This window comes from Apiospora kogelbergensis (genome assembly GCF_038363985.1).
Source record: "Apiospora kogelbergensis strain CBS 113332 chromosome Unknown utg000010l_segment0_segment0, whole genome shotgun sequence".
Taxonomy (NCBI): domain Eukaryota; kingdom Fungi; phylum Ascomycota; class Sordariomycetes; order Amphisphaeriales; family Apiosporaceae; genus Apiospora; species Apiospora kogelbergensis.
The window spans coordinates 61,022-79,873 of NW_027117427.1; the positions used below are offsets into that span (position 1 = coordinate 61,022).

At 52.0% G+C, this 18,852-nt stretch overlaps 2 protein-coding genes across 2 annotated transcripts; both read left to right on the forward strand.

The window, feature by feature from the left end:
* Nucleotides 1–1,071: 1,071 nt before the first annotated feature.
* On the forward strand, nucleotides 1,072–2,144 carry PG998_014183 (uncharacterized protein; the record flags this gene model as incomplete). The annotated part of the gene is made up of 3 exons (XM_066880999.1): nucleotides 1,072–1,312; nucleotides 1,371–1,844; nucleotides 1,915–2,144. The coding sequence occupies 3 exons, from the start codon at nucleotides 1,072–1,074 to the stop codon at nucleotides 2,142–2,144; spliced, it is 945 nt and encodes a 314-aa protein (XP_066723851.1).
* An 11,144-nt stretch (nucleotides 2,145–13,288) lies between these two features.
* Nucleotides 13,289–16,785, forward strand: PG998_014184 (uncharacterized protein). The gene is made up of 3 exons (XM_066881000.1): nucleotides 13,289–14,006; nucleotides 14,057–15,479; nucleotides 15,548–16,785. Exons 1-3 carry the CDS (start codon nucleotides 13,740–13,742, stop codon nucleotides 15,949–15,951), a joined length of 2,094 nt encoding a protein of 697 aa, XP_066723852.1. The 5' UTR covers nucleotides 13,289–13,739; the 3' UTR covers nucleotides 15,952–16,785.
* The last annotated feature ends 2,067 nt before the right edge of the window (nucleotides 16,786–18,852 follow it).

Sequence of the window (18,852 nt, forward strand, 5' to 3'; positions counted from 1 at the left end):
TATCTGCGACCACACTGAAAATGAATGTCCCTCCTAGCCCCTTTTACAGACCTCAGCTGTCTTAAATATGTAACTATGTATACAACGGAGTGATCAGAGGTTTTGTGACAGCTGCGACCTTCGAGGAGTTGGAGTCTCACTTGTAGAGCACACGATTGGCACGGTGCAGCTGCTTTTGGGAAGCTAGACACAGGCGACGAAGTTGGTGATCTGCTGACTTTGCTACTCCTGCTCATCTTGGCCACCCGGGTTTTCCTTCTCCATTCGAGCATCTCATTTACCGAGGTTCTCCCCTACATCTGCTATCTGTGACCTGTACATGGTGCTGGCTATAGTACAAGTAGCAGCCGAGGTAGGCCCAAGGCAATGCATTTCGTTCACGCCGCTATCTTTACTATTAAATAAAAACAGTAACAGGGTAGATTATAATGCCACAAGCGCAGAAAGGCAAATCGATGTTCCCACTCGCCGAATGGTTAAATTAGCCATGAGAATCATTCGGTAAAGAGACAGGTAAAGCTGTACGAGCATCGCAATAGAGATTGCTTGGTCGGCTGGGCATGCCAGTTCGAAAGACAGGCCCCTGCAGCCCCTGGAACTAAAATAGAAACAAGTGGGTAATATGCAGCAATACGAAGTGGAGAGACCCATTTGCACAGTCAGTTACTTCGGCAGAAAGTGGATAATTGACTTGATCGCATCAATAGCCAGTCTAACGCTCGGCTCGTCAGTATGAAGGCATACTTACACATGTAGCATAAACCCCTTGGAGAATACCGTTTCAAGGCCAACGTGATGCACCGCCCACCTCATGCTGGCCAATCCACTTGCCTTGGCGTTGAACGGAGAAAATCACCTTCGTGCAACCCCGTAACCATGCAAAGGTCAGGAGGTATAGTGGCACTGCCTCAGAGCAAGCTAGAAGGACTCGACATCGTACCTGTCGGTCGGGACAGACATATAAATTGCTACCACCTTCCGCTACCATAAACGGGCTTCTCCCCTTCACATAACTAACTCTGACAGTCTTTTCACTGCCAATAGTTGTCGATCCATTCATTCATTGCAATCATGCGCTTCTCCTCTTTCGTTTTTTCCGCCGGCCTCGGCGCTGCCGTGACGATACCCCGCCAGGCCGACAATGCCTGCGCCAATCCTGCCAAGCGCGTCGAATGGCGAACCCTGGACGTCGGCGTCCAGAAGCAGTACATTGACGCCGTTCTGTGCCTCAAGACCAAGCCTTCGGGCATAGGCCTCAACACCACGCGCTACGACGATTTCCCCTATGTCCACACCCACCTGGACAATACCAGTATGTTGCTCCTGCCTCTCATTTCTCTGTGTCAATAACTAACCTTGAAAACTCGCAGTTCACACGGTGGCTATGTTCCTTCCCTGGCACCGACTCTTTGTCCAGGTCTACGAGGACTCTCTCCGCGACTGTGGCTATACTGGCCCTATGGCCTACTGGGACTGGACGCTGGATGCAGATGATCCGACTAAGGCGCCTCTCTGGGACGTCACGACCGGCTTCGGTGGCAACGGTGACCCTGCCATTGATCCCAAGAGCAGCAGCAAGAAATGTCTGGTTGACGGCCCTCTGAAGGGTCTCCAAGTGGCGTACACCATGAAGGGATACCAACCGCATTGCCTTGCTCGCAATTGGAATAGCGGCATTGCATTTCCTGGCGACATGCTGGCCGACTCGTATAACAAAGAATCGGTCGACAAGGTTGCCGCCCTGGATAACTATGAGGATTTCCGATATCAACTTGAGGGCGGTCCGCACGGCGCGATCCATTCGGCCGTGGGTGGCGACATGTCGCCTGCCACCTCCCCCAATGGTAAGTCATGGCGTATAAAGCGGGTTTCCGATGCAAAAGTATACAAGAGTTAACAGCCACGATCTAATAGATCCTATTTTCTTCCTACACCACGCCCAAATTGACCGCCTGTGGACTCTGTGGCAGATGGAGAAGCCCGAGACTCGTACTAACGAGTTCGGCGGCCCCAAGACTCTGAACGAAAACAAGCCCGGTGAAGCAACCCTTAACGACGTCATGCCCTACCTCAACCTGGTCCCGGACATCAAGGTCTCGGAGGTCATGGGCACGCAGACCTCGAAACTTTGCTACAACTACTAGAAAAAGAGCTCTTACAAGCATGAGAAGATGTGTCGCCTCGCTGGATGAAATCGTTGTCGTGGCCAAAGGGAATGGTGGATGATGGGTTTGGTGGAGTTTCTATGTCCGCACTGAAGCTACGACTCGGCGGATTTCATTGCCGAGGGGCTATCTAGAGGTATCGAAACCTTTCCACGTCGACTTTGTGGTAACTCATGCCCCGCGGATTCGACACAGAATAGAGGCGACAGGGCGGGTGATTGCAGGATCAACCTCTTCGCTTTCTTCGCATACCGCCATTTGTCCTGGATCGATTGGCGATTTCATCTTTCGTCCCAATCCTGGTTAAAAGGGAATATCTCCGCGCTCATTGTTTTAGTACATAGTCGCCAGCAGGCACCGTGCTACGGTATCATTCACACCGTTAGACCTCTTAGTTAGTCTGCAAAATGAGTAGTTCCATGGTCTGTGTCTTCACCGCGGAATGCCGGCCATCGATGATATGACTAGTTTCTTTGCGCTTCCGATATAGTTTTAGCTGGTACCAGAATCTGATGGAGACTGCCTTCCTGGTAAGCGGCACAGCGGGCACCTAGCTAGGAGTTGACTTCAATATTTCTGATTTAACGAGCATAGTGGCCAATATACGTACGCTTGTGTTGATGTCAATTGCACCATCCACCGATTCTTTTTCATGGTTCAATATTATATTCATAGACCGGAGATGAGATCGACGGAGTGCTCTGCCGAGACCCAACACGGTTGCCCTGGAGTCCCACCAAGCGTGATTAGGTACATACGCTCTAGTTAACCCGTTCCATTAGCGCGTAATACGAGGGCAATTTCTGGCTATGTAATAGAGAAGAGAGGAGGCCGTGTCCCACCCATCGGCAATAGTGGCATCCAAGCCCACCGCGGGCCATCCGGGACAGACGTACGAGGCGGCGTCAAGGAGGAAGTGTGGATATCGGATCACCCTACAGATAATTACACCTACCTTGCCAGGGCTGTAGCACCTGGTCCTAGCCTCCATGGTGATTCTGATGGTGATTCTGGTGCGAAAAAATAGTACGTGTTCCATTCGGGATGAGTTGGGAACATCCTTGCAGCGGATGGCAGGTGGCAGATGGCTGTCCTTAGTGTCTACTGACTTGAAGTTAATTACTTTGTTTTCTGGGGTAGTTCCTCCTGTTGGGATGGAGAGCTGTGTGAGCAATAGCCCACCTGTTCTTCTAGAAAGACACCAAAGTATCTGGTGCGAAAGCGCTCCTCGCAGATGGCGGACTGCGATATGGGCGGTTCGTAATCGGAAGCGGAAAGTTTGGGGTGGGTTGGAGGATGTGTGGCCGGTGTGGCCGGCACCGGGGAAACCTGCGATGGAAGGTAGGGGCTCGCGAGAGGATTGTACACTACCCGCTTCAGTCTGCCTGATATGAACAGGAATAAAAGGAACAGCACGACGGTGCCTGTTACAACCGGCCTGCGCGTGAATGGATTCCTTGCCATAGTAGAGATCCCAAGTCCTAGACGTTGAAGAGTTATGTGCCGCTTTTTGCGACTAATGAGAGCTAGACTAGTCAGCATTCGTGGCTTCACAGCCTAGTTGTATTGAAGCACTTCATAAAAGTTCGACGCCATACTCGTGAAAAAGACACAGCCATGCGTCCAGTAGATAGAGGACGGTGGTCATTCACATGAACTGTCAGTACCTAGTCATATGGCAGACCTCGAAGCTGGTGGACCAAGACATCGACCACAATAACAGTCTGCACAAACCATACCTGCCCCCCTTCTACCGCACTAACAAGTTGTAGATCAGGGTTAAACCATTGGATCCTTTTCAGAGCTACAATATGCCACAGAAGCACTTCGGCAGCTACGAGGGGCCTACATACACTTTGGGAGCGGTGGAATGCGTGTCGATATCATTATATGGTAGAAAGTGGTCTCGAGTATGGCCTTCTTACGACAGGCGAGGCGATTGTATTTCTCAAGGTCGATTGGGCCGAGCCACAAACTCTTTACTGTCATTTGGCGGAGCCTGGTCTAGAGGTATTGGCTCATCCGAACAGTGCCAACATTTGCTCGGCTGTCGGCCAATACTTGGTTGGCGTTTACACTGATGGCTCTCGGCGCGCCTGGCGAACGCCGGCAGCACGGGCAAGAGAAGCGCCAGAGAGCTATGGGTAGCCTTAGGATCTGGGCTGAGGATTTCGAAGCAACACTGCGTTCTGTTCCCGAAAATGAACGGTTGGCATCGCCAGAAAACTCGTCTTGCTATATACCTACAACCTACGAAGAGGTCGATCGCTCACCGCGCCGCTCACCGCACTTCCTCCATCGAAGGAGACGTCGGTCCACTGATGAACTGCCTGAGGGACAGTCAAGAAAGGGTCAGCCGGAAATCATCCGACGATGATGAAGCAGCACCAAAGCCACCGGATAACCGGATACTCCCACTCCTAGGGGACGAAAAGAGGTTCGGCGCAGCCAGCGCCTGGCGCATCGGCCTCCTCCAGAAGGAAGTGGTGCACAGGAGCAGCCATATTGCTCCCAAAGATGCCTTTCGGGGCTGGTCCAAGGAGGGTTCCTGGATTCGAAATGTCCGAACGTGAAGCTTCACCGTCAAAGTGACGCAGGCGGCCGTGAGCATCATCCGATCAATCATGCAGAGTGGATTCGCCTTCTTCGAGAACAGCTAAAGCAGTCTCTTGACGATGGGATCACGCCACTAGGCGAAGGTGGTGCGCGGAGTGTATTATTTAGAGTAACTCTCCTCGCCTATGGCTACACCTTTGTTAGCAAAGGTACCGTGCAAGCTTTTGTCAAGGACCTCAAGCACGAGGCTGCGCCAGATTCACAACTTTGTAGGTCTCCACCGCCGTCGCAACGAGGTATACCTCTAACCACAGGTACTCGAACAGCACACAGAAGGTCGAACAGCTGTAAGTCACCGTGTGTTAAGTCCGGCGCAGATCGTCAACTGACATCGAGTGATGGCGACCTAAGCCGTCAATTAACTCACGCAATCCGTGCCCTGCACACTTGTGGGGTTGCACACAAGGATCTCCGGTCGCCTAATGTGCTGATCAATCAAGAGACTGGACAGCTTAGGATGTGCGATTTCGAGAGGGCTGTTTTGATGGAGCGTCCTCGGCCGGGAGCCCATAGGTCTACGGGCCCGTGGATTTTTCTACTTCTAGTTTAGCGGTTTCACCTTATTTGGTCTAGCCCTTCCGGTATCGCAGATTATATCATAAAGCGCAGTTTAGATAGCGCAATTAAAACACAGAAACGTCAATATACCCTCAAAACCTATGGTCGAACTATAATACAGTCCTCATCGACTTGTTCAGCTGTATAAATAGCTTGCTGTTTCTCGCGGTCTTGGTCTGCCCTTCTCCAGAGCTCCCCCATACCTCTCCTGTTAGATAAACTATTTGCCGACTCTTTAGCTATTTGTGCATCAATCCGATCCGATTCCGACCTATCCCAGTCCAAGTATGCCATCATCTCTTCTCTCTTCCAGTCTCTCGTCCCTGCTGGAGTCACGCAATGTTTGGTCATTTGCTTATAATCTAAGCACCAATCGTAACTTGCCTTATTGTACCGCAGTGGTAAACCCATTGCTTTCCGGTACATCTGGTTATTCACATAGCTTCCACGAGGCTGATTCTTATACCAAGTGTCTCTTGCGGAGATATATCTCTGGTAAATAGCCCTCGGGTCATCGTACTTTATAGGCTGCTCTGGCTGCCGCGGTTCCGGCTGTTGGTCCAACTGCTGCTCTGTCTCTGGTGTAGTCGTAGCCTCGAAGATTTCGGGGATCATAGATCGTGATTGTGTATCAGAAATCGAACCCTGTAGCGCTCTTGCTCGTTGCTGAACTGCGTCTACCTGTTTTCTTAGCTCTGTATCCCTTAAAGGGCATACAGAGGAGAACTTGGTATGGCCAGTGATATGGCAGTTGGTGCATGTAGGTAGCTCGAGGGTAGGCGGAACTGGGAGTTCAGGGTCGGGCGAAGCAGCATTGTCTGATGGAATAGACTGTGTGGGAATATCCGGTACAGGTGGCTGCGACTGTACCTCAGAAATCGATTTCTGTGCCGTTTTTAATTGGTAGGAAGCTGCCTCTACCCGTGCTCTCAAGGCTGTATGCCTTAAAGGGCATAGATGGGACGTCTTTCTATGGCCGACAGCATGGCAGTTGGCGCATTGGGGTGGTCCTCTCGGTAGAATTACGTTTTCAACAACCTCGAAGCCACTTGATTCTCGTCGGTTACTTGTCGGAGGTAAAGATGAGGCGATAGTAGCCGAATCGATACGCTGGCGAGGCTCAAGAAGAAAAGGTGCAGCAGAGTTGCGGGCTAGGTGCCAATGTGAGTGAAAGACTTGGAGCTGGAGGGATTTGTTTTCGGCCCATAACGCCTCGAGCCGGTGGACGCATGGCAGTCCTTGTGACTGGGTGAAAGAGCCCGTGCAACGTGCCGAAGGAAGTCCGTTACCTCTTAATAGAAGCTTCCGTTGTTCTTCAACCTTCCTAAGTGCCTTATGTGATACCCAGCCACGTACACCGCTATATAGTGGTCCGGACAGCTCGATCGGGGTCCGGATTTGCTGCTTAGTCTGATTGGACCTTAGCTCGGCAAATTGATTAAGCAGCGCGTGCTTAATTGCTTTCCAGGCCTCAAATAGGTCCAGAGTGGACCTTTTCAGATGGCTTTTAAGGAGTGCATGGACACCCTCAACCCGGGATGTAACAACGTTGCCAAAATGAAGGTGGCAATCGACCCAGGCCTTCACAAGCTTCTCTTTGTATAAGTCGAGCCATGTGGCTTTCACATATGCCACCTCGTCGACGTGGGTCGTGATGTACTTCTGCTCGAACTCGGCTACGCGTTGGTCGAATATCTCCTCGGTAGGAGACTTCATGATCTGGTGCCAGTGCTGGTAAAAGACGTTCCAAGCTTCCATATTCTCGGATTGTCTCTCTCGCTGTCGGATTGGTAGTTGACGGGTGAACGCTGGTTGGCAGTGACGAAGGACTGCCTTGTTCGCATGCCAAAGACATAGCAACGACGTAGTAGAAGGGAAGGCGGTCGGAATCGCGTTTATACAGGCGAGACAACGATCGGTCAGAATGAGTGAGGGAAAACGAGAGTTGCTAATCTCGTATAGCGATTTAAGACGGTCCAAGGCCCAGACAAAGTCCGGCTCAGCTTCTCCAGTGAGGAATGCGAATGCGATACAAAAGGACCGCTGAGAGGCATCGACACCAATCATATCTAGAAGTGGCATTCCGTACTTATTCGTTTTATAGGTGCAATCCAGTATCAAAATATCCGGATAGCTCTGGAGGTATGCGAGCGAATCCGGATGGGCAAAGAGGACAGCTTTAACTCGATCATCTTGATCGAGTTGCATCCGACTCCAGAACCCCTCCCGGTCGAGCTGGTTAGCAAGAGCGTTTATTGTACTCTGGCCTTCGCATAGATCTCGTCTGGCATCTGCAATTCGGTTATAGATGTCTTGCTGGGTGGCGATGGAAGTAGTGTTCTGACGGATATATGTTCTGATCTCCTTCGGGGCAACACCTGCACTCGAGAGGTTCGCTAGCTGTGAGATACCCTGCATAGAGAGTGTACGGTGTATAGGATGGGCTGACGGGTGCTGGCTTGGCTCGTGGTTATGCTGGGCGAACTGTCGGTCGGGGCGGTATCGTAAGGTCCAGATACTTCCATCTCGTGACTCTTTTGCTATAACCGAGAAAGGGCAACTAGTACTTCGGCTTGATGTTTTCCGCTGGCGTACTTTCGAGGTATCGGGGGAGGGCCAGATCGATCGCATGCGTATATAACTGTAAGCTTGCCAGTCTTCTCCTTTGTCGACCTTTTCGTCATAAACGCATAGCCTCTAGTTGCAGCCCACTGGTTAATCGCTTTAAATAAGGCCTCTCGAGATTCGTATTCGCATTCGGGGGAGGCAATCGTCGGGAAACAGCTGGTAGTTTATACTAGCCGTCGCCATTATAGCTTAGTTATCTTAGAATAGACCGAGACACGTACTACCAACCTATGTTGGCGTGTAGTCTTACGTGCGACACAATGGAAAATGGGCTGCGATACCGGAAGGGCTAGACCAAATAAGGTGAAACCGCTAAACTAGAAGTAGAAAAATCCACGGGCCCGTAGATTTTTAAATCTACGGGTACCCGTAGACCTATGGGCTCCCTGATCTGGCGTAGTGGTATGTACCGCGGCTCCCCAAAGTGGCAGTAGCTCACGCTGATCCGACATTTCGTACTGAGAAGAAAACATGTCGCTCGCTCGAGGGGAATCGCTAGATGGGTGTGACACAATCGCGATGAGCATTGATTCCTAGGTTTGCGTGGATTTGGTCGTACGCAGCGGTCCGTTGACCACTTATGTGGGCTTCTAGACATATAAATACAGCCACAGTAGGTGCATGGAAGAGGGCTGCCTTGTATACTACATATGTTGCATGATCTCCTGCGAGCACTCTGAGCGAGCCCAAGCGCACCGCAGAGCAACTGATAGACTACATACCACCTCTGCGCCTGTTCCTCAAATCGAGCAAACCCATGCTCCAAGGACGTGATTGTGCTGCCGATTCGGCATGCCGAGCATGCTTGAACTCATTCCAGTGACATAGTTTTCGGTAGCCGTGCTGCGTGATGACTGTTGACTAATGGCCAATTGGAAGGTGACGGCCCGAGCGTTTGGGTCAAGGAATCAGTTATACGAGGCGCCAAGCGACCTGACCAGCCTACCGATACCAATAGCAGTGCCCCGCCCCTCTCCATCGATCGGTCAGATTCTCTCCAGAGAAACGCTTAATCTTCAAGCAGGCTTGCCGTCTGCAGGATATCTACAACGTAGGCGACTTTCGGCGCAAGAGTGAAGTCCGTCTAACCAGCGCGCTTGATGTAGCATCTAAGCCTGCGCGAGGCGAAATGAGCACCACAAGGACATAATGCCGCGGCCATGCTTTGCCTCATCATAGCTCGTTGTGTATCGTTGCTTTCGCCAACTACTTCTTGCGGTCCAAGCAACCGGGTAGGCGTTGGATTGGCCTACACCTGTTGCACGGCGTCTTCCCCGACCACCTTGCCAGCTGTTGGCCTTCCCTGCCGCATGGAATTATGTTCACCTGATCGGATCCTCGTACCCAATGTGGGATCGTTCATGCGCATTCCTAAGGGTTCCAATAAACGCCGAGGATGCGGAGAACTTCCCCGCTCATAGTCCAGGTATGTGACTGGCACGCCCTGGTGACGCATGCAAGGCGAACCCAGCGTCCAAGGGCAAGCAATCAACAAGCTCTAGCCCTTGGAACACCAGTGCAAAGCGAATGCAGGCCAAGAAGACTACACCTCTCGATCTCTAGAGGCGTCGAATCACGGGCAAAGGCAAGGTAAGTGGGCAACATATCCAATTGAACTTCTGCCACGCGCCTACGTCTCGAAAAGTCCCGACGCACCGCGTCTCGTCAGCACATCTGCCGTACCCTGGTAAAGCACCCTAGGCAAGACCGGATGAGCCCGCTATGAAGGCCCGACATCACCAGCGGCCAACTGACTGTTGCACGTCCTACCCTTGGTTTTCGCGAGCCAACTTCCCAAACCCTTCCCAATATAGGCGTAATCTCTGTTAGCGCGACATAAGCGCTGACACACTATTGGAAATCGCACCACATTCGGTAGGAAGAGGGATAACCCAGCCCCCTCGAACACGCCTTCGTTCGGACCGAGCAAGAGTTGGATCGCCGCTCACCCTTGGCCACCAGTTCGCCATAGCTATCCTCATCAAGCCGCCTGGCGAGCGCTGGCAATCGGCGCGAGGTTCGTGCCAGGATGAGGACTGGGAACGCGCAGGCCTGTGAAAAGCAGGTTGGAAGAGTTGCGACAGACATGTCCACCATGGGCCACCACTTCGTCACACTGAAATCGGTTCGATAATGTAGTCCTTTCGATATGACCTCGCTCCATGACCCGTGTTACAATCCTCAGCCGTCGGATGGAGTGGATTGACCATGCCGCTGCATCTCGTCTCGGTGATGCACGTTACTGCTCGATTGTCGGTGATTGTCGGTTGCTCGCCATTCCGAAGGGAGGGATGTGTCCCGGCAGATTGGGTCACTAGAGAAAGGGATGCAAGGGGGGCAAGTGGTCTTTATAACAGCAGGACAGGTCCAACCAAATGGGCGGAGCATGGCGCTAATTCGAGGTCAGCTGGTGCTAACCCCACCCGGCGGGCCAATGGGTGTTCGGCCTGTACCCGCCAAGCAGTCGAGCTGTTTAGGTCGTTTAGGTCGTAGCTGCTTTGGGCATCGTGCCAGTGCGCGGACCGCCTTTTGATTGTCTGTCACCCAATAGACATTGGATTTTGCTCATGCTGCGCCTGTATGTCATGTCGACTTTTTCCAGCTTTCGTGTTTACCATACTCAAGTTGATTGACTGCCACTGTCAGGGCCGTCACACTCGAAGTCGTCCGGAGCGGTCTATCTGAATCTAATGACCTTGGCGGAGGTTTGGGAGACGACAACTGTCTCTGTAGTCTCTGTAGCGACCGAGCCACCACGAGCAAAAACGCAAGCCCCTTCAAGATGACTGTACAGCACCGTGCCCGACCTGTGCTTCTCACTGCTTCGCACCATCCCAGCGTCGGGGTCGTCTCTACCTGCCATTCCAGGAATAGCGGACCTTCCTGGAAGTCAGTGTCTACCGTGGCAGCTAGAAGCGACCTGTGTCGCGAAGAGCCTGAGGGTTGAATCCGCCCACTCGGCCAGCCAAGCTGAACGGGAGCCGACAGTCGCAAGAGTTTGACAAAGGATTTTTCTGGTGTAAGCTAGTTCAGTCCTTACGACATACCCAGCGTTCGAGGGCAGCCGAAATGCATCTGGCCGTACTCGTACGCAGTCCCGGAGTAGCTCGGGGTCACTGTACGCCGAATCCCCCCGTGCTGCTGTTCTGGTTCGTACTTCCCCGTATCTCTGGGCAAAGCACACTCGTTTTGCACCGTTTCCTGATGATGCTACCGAAAGCTACTCCGATATTCCAGGCTTCGTACCTCGAGGTCCAGTAACCAGAAGTGACCAGCCCAATACAGTACAGTACCCAACCTGCCATTTATGGGTTGATCATGTTGCGAAGCTACCGATTTCTCGATTAGGAAGTGCTTCTTGGCAGCCGGTCTAACCATGTTGCGTCAAATCCCATGCTGGCGTAGTTATGGTCCCGTACAGTATGCAGAAGAAACGGCCCTCGCAACGTTTGTACCGCTTACCGGCCCCCATTGACATGCTGGTTGCCAGCGGACGTCTGAATACGGACCTGGGCCAGTTCATCTTGCGAAGCTCGACTCGCGATCAGGAAATGCTTTTTCGTAGTCGGTTCAAAGTTATCTCTCCTGCTCTGCGTCGTTAAGCGGCGGTAGGGCAGATGTAGACCTCAGGATGCAGAGCTGCTGATGGCGTCGCCGGTCGAAATGAACAAAGCCAGCGAACAGCAGCGCCGATGTTGTTGTGTTGCGTTGGCCGCGGCGCACTTAGAGAGACCTGAAAGTGCCTCGTGTGAGCCAACAATTCCCACCGAGTATTATACAGAAAGTATACTGGGAGGTCGAACAACCATTCTGGTCCGCCCAAGTCTCCCATTGTACCCTTTTCGAAGTGCGCCGATTCCGAATGGAACCATAATCAACTAGTAACATATAGTACTGTCTTTTTGCGGCGTAAGCTCGAAGAGTCTCACGGGCTGTTTTCGGTACTAAGTTTTGTTGGCCTAATTGTGATGAACGCCAGACAGACAGCTTGTGATGCAGCCCATCTTCTGGTGCGCAGGACAAAGCCTGATGTTTCCCCCGCTCCGCTTGTACCATTCCGATAGAGATCGGTCGCCTCGGACCTGAATCCTCCAGCAGCGAATTCTCCTTTCGCTGCATCCGTTGAGAGCTCGAAGATCCTCGCCCGCTATTTACTTCGTAGTTGCCTGCAGACCTGTTGGCCCTACTGTTGGAGTGCAGCGTCGGAAGAGTAGCAATGGCGCACTAGCGCACTTGAGCAACCAGCGGCCAGGTCTAGAACCCACCGTTATTAGCGTAGATGGGTCGATGCTCACTTCCGGGTCCCTCCAATTCTTAAGCGATGGCGGGGGCCGAAACAACCATTCTGGTCCGCACGACCGTAGTCTCCAATTGGACCCTTTTCGACGTGGTGCGCCGATTCGAATGGAGCGAGAATCATGCAGTATTGTAACATACAGTACTGTCTTTCTGCTGCATCGGCTCGAATACACCCACGAGCTGTTTCCGGTCCTGACTACTGTTGGTCCCTGCTGCTGTGTAGGGGCGCAGGGTCGGAAGAGCAGCAATGGCGCACTAGCGCCATAGTGGGCAACATAAGCGCAGTCAATTCGCGACCCTGCGCCATTAGGGCCAACTGCACCTCCCCAGACCGCGCAAGGACTTTTCGTCAAAACGGCTGAAGAGAAGCTGAGCCCGAAATCCTTCCTACCAACCGCTGTACGGGGCCCTACCAACAGTGGTCTGACCTTCAATCAGCGAGCTATCAGACGATGCCGCTCTGAGTCGGTACCCAATCGTGTAGTTTAGTCAGAAACCATCGACGCATACGAATTGACGCGCGCATAAGAAAGCCACATGATGCATCCCTAATGCGAAGCTAATGCGATCTGACTGCATCCCAAGGTTGCCCAGTTTGCCGTCCTGGCACCCGCAGCCCATCTTGGGCTATTGATTCGGGGTAGAGCAACGGAGTATGACCCGAAGACCATGTGCAAAGAAAACAACTTAGTGGAAACAACCCAAAACCCCGTTTTTGATTGTATTAGCAAAGGACCAACTGTTACCAGGACAACTACAAGCGGAATGAACTAATCGTGCATTGCAGAATGGCATATGGTGCGAGCTACGTAAGACAGTGTGTACTATGTATGGGACGCTTTCCAACTAATTTCTGAAGAGCAGAAGCTGGCAAGGATTTAAGCAAGATGTAGCAGCAAGACATCACGAATCAATCGTATTACACCCGACAGTCTAGGTACGCTACGTCGAATGCCTAGAGATAGAAAGTACGAAATAGAATATTAGCACGGGAGACTCAGCGTACAGTGACCCCGTGCTACTCCGGGACTAAGTACCAGTAGGACCAGATGCATTTCGGCTACCCGTCGAACGCTGGCAATATATTGTGAAGACTGAATGAACTACAGTATGTAACTAGCTCAAACAAGGAAAAAAGACATTTGCCAAACACATGCGACCATCGGCTCTCATCCAGATTGTTAAGCGCTGAAACTAGCATATACATTCTTGGCCTCTATGAAGTCCTACCCGATTTGGGTTTAGACATGGTAGTGTTCAAAAGCTCGAGTAACACATGCTTTAATTCAGCACGTACCTTTGCTAGGTTAATTGTTGGGTGTACGTTTCACCGACGACCCCATATATAAGCTTACCTTGATGTGCACCGCATTGAAGTTCGTCCCTGACTGGATGAAGCCTTTCAAGCACCCCGCGCTCGTTGTTTAGCCAGCAGCAGCCTATAATCCTCGCAAACTCGACCCTTCAGCAAAGATGCCCGACTGCGACCGCGAAGACTCGCCTGAGACTGCAGCCCTGTTCGAGAACTATAGCCAAAGGCGTGTTCTCAAAGCGACGTACGAGGAGAAGAAGGATAGATTCGCAAAAGAAGCCGAAGCGCTTCAGGAAGAGAAGGATAGGATCGCCCAAGAGCTACGCAAGGTCGATACCAAGTACAACGCTCTACAGGCAAAACTCGCGCAACTCAGCGCGGGGTATGAAGCTGACAAGACTGGTTTGAGCCACTCTTTGCGACGTATGGTAAGTAAACGTTCCAGTATGAAGGTGAATCTGACGTTGACAACCACAAGCTTTGCGATATTGCCGTCACTCCAGGTTCGCCATCCTTACCGAATCCTTTACCAACGTCGAATGACACATCGATTGAAAATGTGCAGGTGGCATCATGCCAACTCAACTTGTCGCAGTCCAGCGTGGTAGAGGTGGATGCGCCAAGACCTACAAACAATCAGCCTGGTGCAACACGTACTGGTCGCGTAAGCAGACCCCCGCGTCGTTACTCTTCCATTCCCGCGACAACCAGCCCGGCTCGCCCTTCGCCCGATTCGTCTACGAAGAATACAAAGGCGGCTGCGAGAGGGTTATCATCCCAGCCTGGGCACCGGACCGTTACAAACGATACTCCACCTAACAACCGCGCGAAACGGGATCGACAATATTATGAGGAAAGTCCTGGGGCCGCCTCTGGGCACGCACGGAAGAAGACAAAGACGGCGGCGGCGACTGAAGAACCATACAACGTCGATTTTGATGAAGTGTTCCAGAATGGACTCGCACTGCACAAGCATATGATCATACAATACCCGCCAGAAAGCGATCGATGGTACTTGTTACGGTGTGACGACCACGGGCTGCATTTCAATCAAAATCCGCTTCATGGGGCTGCGAGACATATGCGGGCGGCAGGACACCGGGGCCCCAAGAGACACCTAGACATCAACACTTTGAAGGATGCCGATTCGTGGTCTTTGGCCATCCAGACAATGGGACTCCGCGTATCAAATTGCGACGCGACGAAGGCCCAGCAGAACAACACAGCGTTTACCCAAGCGTTGGACGCTGGTTATAAACCTATCAAACCGGACTCGAACAAAAAGCCCGCCCCATCCCAGATCATTTCTCAGCCACAGCCAGCGCCACGAGAACAAGAGGTGCTAGGCGATGCATCCAGGCTGAGTACTGAACCAGAGTGGTCTGAAGAGAATGGCGGTGAACTTATTACACATCCTCTCGAGGGGAAGCCGTATCTTGGTTACTGGCGTTCTGGCTCGCGCGGACAAGGTTGGCACGCACTCGTCGTACTACCGCTTGGGCGTTTCGATGCGATTGGGCTGCATGGCAGTCTTCTCGAGACAGAATTGGCAAAGTCCATACCCGCATGCTACGATCGCCAAAGCGCTACTGATCTCCAATGGGCCGAGGGATACCGTGATGGAGAACGTCTCGTCGCGAAGCGCAGGTTTCCGGTTATGTGGTTTCTTGACGACCAAACCTTCCCCCTGCGCAAGGATATGATGATGCCAACCCCAGCGTGGTACAACTGGCTGGCAGCTTCAGATCTTCGGCCATTCAGCCCTATTTGCGAAACTGAAGGGAGCAAGCTAGCTTGTGGTCATTACGGCGCACTTGAATATGCCAACCAACGCAAAAGACTCAAGGTGGCCGGGCCTCGATGTAACGTCGAATCCAATGACAGCCTGATGGCTTCCACGGGTTTGTGTACTACCCCTGACCCAAGCAATCTGTCGTACTGAGTCGCTGACGCCAAATTCGATGGATAGGATTGTCCCCGGCACAGGGTTACACCAGCGTTGCCAGAAAAGCTGCCGACGAAGAGCATGAAAACCAACACCTCGAGTCGGTTGATGACGGCACTAACACAAATCGCGGTCTTGTTGATGTATCCGATATTGACATTGAGGCTTCCAGAGACAGCAGTCAAAGCAAAGAAGTGGAGAGCTTTGAATTGGACTCGTATCGTACCCATCGACCTAGCATAACCATACGCCCTATTGACATCTCCGACTTCCATTCCAGATGTGGCGCCGGAGAAGAGGGCACACTGCACGACGGCACTGATGGTTGCACAGCCGACGAACCAACGAGAGCGACCCTTTCTGGCTACTTGATGCCGTGTGGTAGAAACAGTGACAGCTCCATTGGTACGGCCACTCCACACGCATAATCAACCAAAGGCCACATTGACACTAACGCTGTAGCTGCCACCAGCAAAAGAGCAAACAGTCGTAGCCCAGCATGCTATGATGTATTCCAACAATAGCTACCATGGACCCGAGTTTTTTAACGACACAAAAGGGATGAAACCATTGGACGCCAACTTGGGGAACCCAGAGGGCTCTCATGAAAGTGCAGAAGCTTCAGTCAGCACATCTCAGGAAACGCTGCCTCATGGCGTGCCATCAATCGCCGCGGCTCCCTCGATAGGAATCCATCATTCACCGGGCCTGGCGTCAGGCTTCGTAAAAAGTATGAAGGAATTGCGTTCGACTGGCGGTCCCCCAATCGATCCTATTGTATCCTCAAATGGAAGCACTGTCGCCTCTAATCATCGTGACCGCCCGGATGTGGACACTATGACTAACAGCGAATACCAGTGGTGCGCACCAAGGTCTCTCTTGGCGCACACTGCTGCGGCAGTGCTGCAGAGGGTGTCAGCTCAACCGGCACCATCTACCCTTCTCAACCCCAAGACGGGCCTCAGCTATGTACTCAATCGTGCCACTGTCTCAGCAAATGGAGGAGGGACAGCAGAAATGCAGCCGGGTGACTCTGAAACAACGGGGAATATGGCTACTGCATTGTCGCTTCTGGAACCGAATACCACCCTTCATATCCCCTTGATAGGCAACAGTTACCCTCACACGCCTAGAACACCTAGTATCACTTATCCGATGACCCCTCCCGTGAGCAGGGTCCCTCACCCACTTCGCCCAGGTAGTCCGCCTCAAGCTTATCCTCAGATGGCGAATGGTTTTAGTCTACCTCATCAAGCGCATGGAACTACTTTGAACGAGCCACCTCAGCCATCTATGTTCAAGTTCCACCCACAACCCATGGATCCAACCCCTGCTTTACGTTCTGATATCTTGAGCTCTCCGTCAGATAGAAGCAATATGTCCCAAAGTGGCATATTTTCTCCTGATACTCAGAGCCCGCTAATACGTCAGAACCAGTCTGCCCGTCAGGAAGATGAACAACCCATAAATATGATCAAATCACGTCGTTACGGTATCTTATCCACTGTGCCTCAGTCTGCAGTTCTTTTGAGTGCGACGACACCCAAGGCCACTGTCGTCCCGCAATATGATGCATATGGCAAGTTCCCATGCCCACACTGTACCAACATTTACATTCACGCGAAGCATCTTAAGCGCCACCTGTTGCGCCGTAAGTATAACCCCCCCTCAACCCTTTATGTCAACGGGACGAAGCTGCTGACCACAGGGACAGACACCGGCGAGCGCCCTTACATGTGTATATTGTGTCGCAATACTTTTTCCCGGAGTGATATCCTCAAGAGACATTTTCTTAAGTGCTCCATCAAGAAAGGAAACCCCACTGGGGCAAGTCATTTGTCTCACCCAGGAGCTCACGTGAGGAATCATGGGGTCACTCAACAAAAGCCCCAGGAAGGTGAAACAGACCAGATGGTGGGCTGAACATTGCTTTTTCAACCCTCATCCAGGAAACCAATGGTATGTCACAGCCATTACGGATATTGGCCTCAGTCCTCGATCCGTGCCTGCTTTCGGCGGTATGGCAGTGTTTTTCGAGGCTTCATCCAGGTTGATCCTTCCTTCAAACTCCCAGCAACTCCTAAATACGTTCGCCTTTGACGAGAAGCAATAAAAAAGCTGCGCAGCGACGTACTCAATGGCATCCACCTGGAAATATGCATGCGCCTGTCCAGCAAGCTCGAGAGTATGTACCGAGACTCGAGAGGAGCAAGTACCCTCATCCCTACCTCTGTCCCTGCCCCAACCTTAATCACATCGAGTCCAGCCACTCCTGGCTCCACCTACGCCAGGAGCCACGGGCAAGATACTGTTTTCGGCTCCATTACGAGTTCATCGGGTTCACTCTCCGTGGCAGCACCCGAGTCGATAAGGTCGCCTTGCCGCTCATCAAACCATATGTTACGCCAAGATATCTTAGATGCGCAAGACACGGAAGGAGCAAACATAGACTCTAAAACGCCCTCACGGACCTGCTGTGGACAGCCCCAGCTAGTACCGGGACTGCTAGCGAAAGGAAGCTGATGAGGGACTCTTTCGCAGTTGAGATCTTCCGCTTCACGAATGCGCCTACAGAGGCGCTTCGTCAAGTCAAGGAAGAGCTTGGCCAACATCTTAAGCAGCCTCATTCGCAGCTCTTCCAAGACGTTGAATCGCACTTCTGGATTCGTCTCATCGCGGAGCTTCAAGAATGTGTCAGGATGCTCAAACCCCTTAGCAGTCTCGGCCTCTTCTCGGCAGCTGTAGGTCGCCGTAACTATGGACTATGGGGAGGGCCAAGCGCTCATCCTATGTTCAATAATGCAATAGGTATCTTAACCCAAGAAGCCCGCGCGAAAAGAGGAATAGAAGACATAGCCGCCAGGCTGGCGCATCTTGGCCTTCTTCACTGGAGAGTGTGGTCGCCGCTGATCTATCATGGCGGTGGCAATGGCATGGAGTTAAGCCACGCGTTGGGTATCTGAGGCGTGCAGAGCTTTTTCTACTACGGCATTCGATATCTAATCAGCCACCGAAGCGAATTCAAAACACCTCGCTAGTGACTTAGCTGAATAGATACCTGTGATTATCCAGAAGTTAGCCGCTTTCTGTAACGCGATTCTCTTCAGACACCGTTCCTGTAACTTTTCCTTATGTTCTAAGCTACAATGCATTAAACTGTGATCACTACTATCAAGATTATTCCTTCAATTCACCGATATGGCAAACGCAGAGTAAGCTAGGGATCGAGCAGCACGTCACCGATCCCAGTTTACAGTTCAGTTCCACGGCTCATATTGTTTATATTATACAATTAGTATGAGACTATCACTGCCTCCCGAGCACTGCTT